At 36.5% G+C, this 9270-nt stretch overlaps 1 protein-coding gene across 1 annotated transcript in view; it reads right to left on the bottom strand.

The window, feature by feature from the left end:
- LOC107701380 (activating signal cointegrator 1 complex subunit 3-like) overlaps nucleotides 1–9270 on the bottom strand; it is a gene marked incomplete at its 3' end in the record, with an annotated part of 110965 nt that overhangs the window by 90943 nt on the left and 10752 nt on the right. Inside the window, exons 3-4 of the mRNA XM_016503376.1 lie at nucleotides 8570–8745; nucleotides 2035–2618 (exon numbers count right to left, since the gene is read on the bottom strand). Of these exons, the coding sequence (XP_016358862.1) occupies nucleotides 2035–2618; nucleotides 8570–8745 (760 nt within the window). The remainder of the gene's footprint in view (nucleotides 1–2034; nucleotides 2619–8569; nucleotides 8746–9270) is intronic.

Consider the following 9270-nt stretch of genomic DNA (forward strand, 5'->3'; position numbering starts at 1 on the left):
TATCCTTTTTTTTTTTTTTTTTTTTTTTTTGGGGGGGGGGGGGGGGTGGTATAAGGACTTTTCCACGCAACCTGTCCATGTTGGCACCTGCTTAGTTTGGTCAGTTATCATCTAACAAATACAATTTCACAATCTTTTTCTATAACTTCTAGAGCTGTCAAAGTTTAACACACCGTAATTTTTTATGGTGGAATACTGCGTCACGCAGCTGACACAGAATAGCATACACAGTTTACGTTCAGTGGATATTCTCCAAAATGGCACCAGGGTGACGCGGAGGAGACGAATTGTTGAATAAAGTCGTTATTTTTGTTTTCTTTGCGCACAAAACGTATTCTCGTAGCTTCGTGATTGTTACGGTTGAACCCCTGATGTCACATGGATTATTTTACCGATCTCCTTGCTATGTTTCTGGACCTTGATCGTGGTAATTACATTGCTGTCTATGGGAGGGTCAGAGAGCTCTCAGAATTCATCAAAAATATCTTAATTTGTGTTCCGAAGATGAACGGAGGTCTTAGGTGTTTAGAACGACATGAGGGTGAGTAATTCATGACAGAATTTTCATTTTTGGGTGAACTAACCCTTTAAGGCGATAAAATATATTGATTTAAGACGAAAATGTTTTACAATCTTACCAGTTTGTTAGTTATATCTTATAATCCATTACAATGTAAAAAAAACAACTGTCGCAAAACGGCAGCAGCTGCGTTTGTATGAAACGAGAGAGCGAGTCCGTGATACAAGGATGACATAATTGAATAATTAAACACATAATATTGAACTGAAGTTTAATATTTTATTAGCTAACCAAACACAAAGCTTCCACCGAGAAAAACAGTTCCTAGCGAGCGTATAGCGCCAACTTCAGTTACCCGGATGAGCCTGTGTTATCAGCTTTTACCTGTTGTTATCGAGGAATAACATACTTTGGAATGTCGCGACTGACCAATCAGAATCAAGTATTCCACAGAGACTCTAGGGTCACAAATAAGCAGTTGTGCAAGTTATAGTTAATTAATTATTGTATCGGCAGTCTTGCAAATATGAACGTTTAATGCTGAGGCACGAGGTTACAACGTAACATGATACATTTTCCTTCATGAACATCATCGAGGGATAACAGACCTTGGAATGTCGCGACTGACCAATCAGAATCAAGTATTCCACAGAGACTCTAGGGTCACAAATAAGCAGTTGTGCAAGTTATAGTTAATTAATTATTGTATCGGCAGTCTTGCAAATATGAACGTTTAATGCTGAGGCACGAGGTTACAACGTAACATGATACATTTTCCTTCATGAACAGTTTTTTATCAGTTCTCTGATCTTTGACAGAATTTATAATTTATTTGTTTGTGTGTGTGTGTTTCAAAGTATTTCAGGTACTTACTCATGATCCGGTACTCGGTTTACAGATAATGCAGAAAAATCAACTACAAATAACTATGTGTCTGGTGCTATTTTTCAGATGTGCTTGTATCAAATCACTGTATATCCATATAAATGGTATTGCCTCATTCCATTTCGTTTACAAAAAATATATCAATATATCATACAAACTCGATATACTGCCCAGCCCTAGGATGAACATTATTTAACTATATACATGTATGTATGTATGTATATATATATATATATATATATATACATAATATATATATTTTTTTTTTTGTTATCTGCATCGTCCAATAATGTTTTCTTGTTTGGCCAAAAAGTGTTTTATTTTAAAAGCACCAAGAACCCAGCAACAGTGCAGACATGCAGGAGCTCCCAGTCTCAGTCTTCATTACTTTACTGTTATTGTTGAACAATTCTGTCTAATAAATTATTAATTCCAGAAGTGTGCATTTGTAGCCTGCTTAAAACCTTATGTACTATGTGAGTGACAACATATCGACAGTAACTAACTCTAAACAATTTGCTCAGCAAGATTTCAAACTGTTTTTTTCACCATGACAGTAGTTCTCTTGAAAGATACAGATATAAATTTATATAAATAAATGTATAGATTTATATACAAACTTGTCTCACCTCATTTTGTAGTTCGTCATCACTCTTTGTGGAGGCAAGCATCTCAAAAAGAGAGGTGGAGAGCTCTTCGGCACTGGACGATAGCATATTTCCCTCGTTCAGGTATTTCTCCACCTCTTGTCTCAGGATGGAGCTGTCTGCGTTTCTCCGCTCCAGTTCTTCTGCTGAGTAAGCATCATCTCTGTCACCCCAAGCCTTCCGCTCACCAACGTGATTATTGAGGAAGCTGTGAAAGTCCATGTCCTGCTCCGTATCAGTCCCCTCTGACCGGGGCAGAGGATCCTGAGCATCCAGCACATATGTGTCAAATGAGAAAGCAATGTTCCGTCCAAAGATAGAACTACGGTTCACTGTCTTGAGAGAACTCTGTGTTTGGATGAAAGCATCCACCTGAGATTCTCCGATCTGGGCCACTAAACGACCCACAGCTGCACAAGACAACTCGGCGGCAGAGGCCGGAAAAGGTCCAAACATCTGTTTTATGGCCCTGGTTTCCTCGTGACCAATCTGGTCTTTGTTGTGGAATATTTTAAACAAGAAGCCTCCCGCACTTTCAATGGTGTCCTGCCCATAATCTGTACCAACTGCAAACATGTAAAAGAAACACATACAATATTTGTTTACACGCACAAAAACACATATGTAGGTGTTCAGATTTAACCTGAACTAAATACAGACTATACTACTATATAAAATGCAGTTTATTAAGAGAGAGAAAATTCCTCATTTTTAGCATGTTGCTACAAAGTTGCTAGGGTCTTTTGGGTGGTTCCTAGGGAACTGCTAGGTGGCTCTTTATTGGTCATTGCAGCCATATTACAGACACGTCTTAATGCTAAACTCCTATCTTCATAATAACCATTTCTGCTAGAATCTCATTTAGGAGCAAAGATAGCAAGTATCTGTAAAATGGCACCTGCTCCCATGATATGGATTATTATGCTTGCTTTAACAAGCACCGCTAATACATTACAAGCCTTCTGAAACCATATTGTAGCTTTGTGTGGAACAGACAGTAATTTACTATATTTAAGCCAAAATGTAAGAATATATATACAGTGGGTACGGAAAGTATTCAGACCCCCTTCAATTTTTCACTCTTTGTTATATTGCAGCCATTTGCTAAAATCATTTATATATTTAAAATCACCATTCGAGTTCAACAAAAGAAAGTAAGTCACGTTGTTTTGCAATGACATGAGGGTGGGAATTTTCATTGTTGGTGAACTACTCCTTTAATGCATGTAGGGCTGTGCAAAAAAATCGAATGCAATTTTCATGCGCATCTCATCGGTACAGTCGCTTCTGTGATTAGCAGTAAATCTCCAGCACGTGCTTTCAGATGGAGCGGCATTTACTACACAGAGCCAGATCACTGACAACCTAAGCAAAATCGCGTTCATAATCGGCAATGAATCGCCTGCGATTTTGAACGCAGTTCAATAGTCCCAAGTTAGCCAATCAATTCTGTTACTTTAATCAATTCTGTAACGTAAAGGATCAACTCTGTTTATGCACTATTTACACCAAAAATAATGAAATTGTTGTTTAAAATCGCAAAAACATTATTGATGTATATTTGCACCCTTTTCATATTTTAACAATGGATATTGTATATAATACATTTTTAGATTAAAAATAATTGCTCCTAGTGGACACTTTTTTTTTTCATTTTTAAGGTATGCATAAGTAAAATATTATCTCAGTTTCAAGTGTTGGGATGTAAGGACAGTTTGTCTAATGGAACAAGAAGGATTTTTCTTTTATGATTTATTGTTATTTCTACACTTTGCCTAATTTGTCTGTAACGGAGTTGACAAAAATACTATAGAAATCAGTTTTGTTTTTGCTTTTTTTTGTTAAAAGTAAACAAAGGAAGTAACTTGTGTTTGGGAAGCACTGAATTATTTGAATATGTTTTCAATAAAATACTGGAAAGAATTTCTGTTAGTGAACAGTTTTTTCATTAACTTTTTGAAATGTGAAATGCATCTCCAATTGTAGAATCACCCAGAGAACAGCATGAACATTCTGTTCATAGTCAGTGTGATGAGGTCCGAGCTGACTCACCCAATTTTTTCCAACATGTTTAAAAACTGGAGTTCGGGGGTAGCCGTAAGGTACTCGGCTAGGCTTCCAAATTCTCTCAATGTAATGCAGGTCGTAACCATACGAGCTTCAACAATGGACACAAGATTTCTCCTGATGAGAGAAAAAAGCTTGCAAGCTCCAAAATAGCAAAAAACAAACAAGTGTGTAAAGATTTGTCAAAGATGTGGTGTCCATAAATACTGTAAAAAAAAAAAAATGTTTTTTTAAAGATCTGGCTAGATTTTGTTGTAGTTATTGATATAATAAATAGTCCTGTTGCGTAGAATATGATCTAGTCAGCTAGTATTTAAAAGCAACCATCATTGATCCCATTTAAATCACCATTAGACAAAACAAAGAAACCTTGAACTGCATAGAGTTTGCAAATCAGAAAGGGGAAACGACAGAACCTGCATCAACATCAAATCTGAACCACATCGGTAGATATGGAACATATAAATTTTTTTCCTTATATACGCTTTGTTGGAAATTCTTCTTATTGTCAGTAGGTCTTAGTGAAGCATGACAGATCCCCACTTACGAGGTGATCACCAGTAACCAAGAGGATTTCTCAAACCATCAGAGTCATCTGAACAGAAGAGAAGTGGTGAAGCAAAACTACTCCGCAAGCAACATGCAATTTCAATTTCAAACACAGAATGTAATAGAGAGGCCAAAGTTCTGGAGTTTTTCAAGAATTTCTACGGCAAGTCACACCTGAATCTTAGGAGTGAGATTCCAGAAGAAAATTTCCATTGATTAGAGGGAACATGTGGCCAATAAGAAGCCCTCCTCTCCACAGGGCCTGTTGTTGTCTTATCAGATGGCAAAAGACATTTGTTCCTACAGAAATCCAATCACACTGAAGTGAACCTTTTCCACAGTGACGTGGAAAGGGGATTTAGAATGCCATTCTGTCTTCTCTCCACTTCACAAAGCAGAGAGATCAAAAACAAAGAACATGAATGTGGAATGGTCCTACAAGTCCCTAGGAGTTCACCATCACTCAAGAGTAAACAAGACATACAACTCATCGGCGTTGTTCAGGAAAGGCTAAGTCTCCAGTTCCAGCCCAGAGTTCCTACCCCATCCCAGATATTCACGACAGGAGCAGAACAGCAAGATTAAACGGAGTGACAGAGAAAGATTCAAGATTCATTCATGGTTATTTAACCACAGCAGAGCTATGAGGGACTTGATTCAATTGAATTAGATTAATCAGGACAACTGAATGCCACTCAGGTGAGGGGTGGCTATATAATCATGAATCATCAGATGCTAAGTGAGCTGATGACATGTGGAAAATTATCCTGACCTTAAGGTGGTTCAGCAACCCTACTACCAGTGCTGGATTCGATTAGTTCTTCACTGTATTAGACAGAAAATTAACCACAGCAAAGTTGCTGCAAAAAATCTATTTTGACAGTTGGCTGTTAACCTTTACCAGAAGACATATGGTAAACGATTACTGAATTGAATTTTGTTATGAATAGCTGCAGAGGGCGCTTTACATAGAGGACTAATCATCAAAAGATATTTTAATTCAGAAGATGAACTCATTTATAAAATATAAAACAAAAGCAATTTAATCTCACATTTTGTTTTTCCCAGCACAAGTGTCTGAACAAAGAAATGTGGATGCCCACAGGCCCAGAAAGGGTTACAAAACCTTTGATAAAGTCTTCAGCATGCATAAATCAATGTTCAGGCTGTGAACACAATGACTCTCAGTAAAATGTGTTTTAGAATAATCTGGATATTATTATCTGACCTGAAGCAAGGAGTTTATTCAAGACTGTTAAAAATAAATTTTAAAAGATCAATGAAATGAAGCTGTTCTATAAGGGAAAATAGACCAAAATACCTTCAAGTCAATTGCTGCCAAAAGAGAAGCCGAAATTCAAAAAAACTGGTGATTGCAGGATCGAAGTGCTCAATATCACATGACAGTTTAAGTGTTATTTCATTAGATCTTCTTTATCTGTTTGTCTGATGTCTAGGACACATTTTAAAGCAGAAATAACTTGAATAAATTCAAAATACTTTCTTACTAGTTAAATTTTTTTTTTTATGGTCAGTTAACAGTTTTTATGGGCGGAGCTTAGGTGGAGGCAGAAAGATTCCTCTGACTGCTTCACTAATGCTAGCTTGCAAGTTTTGTTTGCTTGTTTTTTAACAATGACTGGAGAAAATGTGATTTTATCTGATTATGTAATGTCACTCACTGTCTGGGATCATGATTGTTATTTGAAAATGTTAACTTTAATGGAAGGCACCAGATTGGCCGACGCGTACACACTCACTCAATGGATGGACGATCTGAGAGGAGTGGCCTGACACACTTACAGGTAGAGAAACCGAGCACTGTAAAAAATGACCGTGAATTTAACGGTAAAAGACTGTAAAAATGCTACAGTAAAAACCTGTTAGTAAATAGAAACTGAGGGCATGTAAATCTTTAGATGCCTATAGACCAATTTGGTGTTTGCAAACAGTGGTGATGTTTTTTTGTGGGCGGAGCCTATCTAGTGGCAGAAAATGACCGTTTTAAAGTAGCGGTCTATGGAAGCCATGGAATAAAGGAATAAAAAAGGTAATTTTGAGTTTGTATTTCAAAATTTTGACTTTTTTCCTTGTAATTCCGAGATTATATTTCACAAAAAAAAACTTGTTATTCTCTATTTTCCCCTCGGCGGAGTTTATATCCCACACTTCTGGCTTTTATCCCCCTCAGAATTGACAAAATTGCAATTGTTGAGTTAAATTGAGTTATAAAGTCCGAACTAGGCTTGCATTTGCGAGAAAAAAAGTCAGAATTGTGAGATAAAATAGGCAAATGTTATAGGTTTAAATAGTAGGCTATTTCATGCTGTAAATGCAGAGCTAATACAATATGTCCCCTATTAACTGCATATGTGAATATTATATAGACCTATTGTTTAAATCAAAATTATGCTTTAAAAGTAGAGTAATCATAGCATGTTTCAACCATAGTCTGTTTGTTAAAACGTCTGCGTTTAGCTTCAAATGGCTTCTTTGACGACAGTATTCTATAAAATTTATTTTCATTCCATCTCTGACATCCAAAGGCACAACACTACATTTTTTCTCTTATTCCATGGATTTTACCCATTTCCCTCCACTTGTTCCCAGTGTTTTTCTGCCACCAAAATGTGCACGCAGCTGCATGTAACGTAACTGTGACGTCTACTCCAAAATTGGTCTATACACTGTAATGTTTCCCATACATTGACTTATTTGTGGCGGCCCACAACAATATCAAAACTAACCACCACAAATAGATTTTCCAAAAGGATTTGACTTCGTTGAATAAACTTGAGCACTGCACGTTTCAAAATCAAAATGTGGCGTGGGTGTTTTTATATGAATGTGTCTTTGAAGGGAACCGACTGTCTTCAGAAAAGCTTCAATGTCATTTTCATTTCATCTTTCTTATGATGCCTGATAAAGTAGCGTTTTTGAGCGCCGCACTGCTTTGATTGCAGGCATTACCAGGGAAACGTCTAGTTCAGCCGCTTCAAAAACCGCCTCCTGCTGGCAGAGAATGAATTTGCATTTTCAATAAGCCTGTCTGCTGTTTTAGTTCAGATCAACGCGAAAATGTTTTTATGCAGCAAACACTTAGAGCAGAATTGTAAATGTGAAACGGTATACTGTATATATATTTCCCCTGAGGGAAGTGCTGCCCCCACTGCTATGTACAGTACTAACAGTGGCAATTGTAAGCAAATGCAACCTCTTGAACACATCTGACACATAACATGGGCCTTCACTGTTCCCTCTCTCTACAACTGCACTTATGGCAATTGTAGAAAGCGAGATGACACAAGTGGTTTCCTTTATGTTTAGTCTCTGGTCGTTAGTTAACTTGTTCCCCAATTTCTGATTAGATGAGCATGCATGAGAAATCTTTAGACTCGTAACCAAACCATAATCCATAAAAGACAACAGTTTATTTAACCTTAACTGATATTAAGTGTGCGCTGCAAACGTGAGCATTTTTGCAAGCAATATAACTGCTTGACGCATTTTTAAATGCGAGCAATATAACTGCAAGTAGCACACCACCCAGAATGTCAAAATAAAAATACAGACATATGTTCATAGAATAATTTGAAATTAATTATTAGTCTGTCAACAGTGCAAAAAGCAGCTTTACATTATAAATATGATTAATGAACATTAATAATCATTATACTCACATTTGTGACAGTAAGATGTGTTCGGCAAACATAAACAACTTACAGTTACACTATATCTACACCAGAAGCATCTGGTTTGTCACATCAAAACTAACTTCAATTAAAATCAATGAAGCTGTCTGCACTGAAAGAGCCCATTTGTGACAGTTTGTAAAGTGCACTATACTGTAAATTCTTGATTGGACTGTTTTTTAATCACACCGAAGATATGAATTACCTACCGATCTGTTTGGCTGCTTGGAGAATATTCTTTAACTCATGAGTGGCCGCCGGCTGATCTTTCTTCTCCAGATGTTGGGTGAAGAACTGAACTATCTTCTGCCATGTCAGGCCATCTTGGGCAAATATTTCCTGCCGTTTCAGGCGCTTGCTCTGCAGAAAGTTGCATTTAACAAAGCTTAAATTCAAATAGAAAGGACATTTCAATGAACACTGTTTATTAAAAACAAAAAAAAAGATATTCAACCAGGACAATATATTGAATATTCATGATATATGTGCAATGACTGAGACAGGTTTTTACTTTGCCATTAAGTTTCCTAAAGGCTGCATCACTTGGTTAGTTTCGCAATGCCTTCCAACGTGGAAGTAGGCCTGGACGATATGGCCAAAATTTATATCACGATATCTTTCTTAATTTCGGTCGATACGATATAATTCCGATATCGATATGAACACTATTTATCTGAAATAGAAATCTTTTGTAACATTATAAATGCCTTTATCATCACTTTTTATCAATTTCAAGCATCCTTGCTGAATAAAATTATTAATTTCTATAATTTCTTTCCCAAAAAATTATACTGAATGGAATAGTGTATAATGTTACAAAAGCTTTTTATTTCAGATAAATGCTGATCTTTGGATCTTTCTATTCATCAAAGAATCCTGAAAAAAAAAAATGTACTCAACTGTTTTAAAT

This window comes from Sinocyclocheilus anshuiensis, unplaced genomic scaffold, assembly GCF_001515605.1.
Source record: "Sinocyclocheilus anshuiensis isolate Anshui unplaced genomic scaffold, SAMN03320099.WGS_v1.1 scaffold2140, whole genome shotgun sequence".
Lineage (NCBI taxonomy): Eukaryota > Metazoa > Chordata > Actinopteri > Cypriniformes > Cyprinidae > Sinocyclocheilus > Sinocyclocheilus anshuiensis.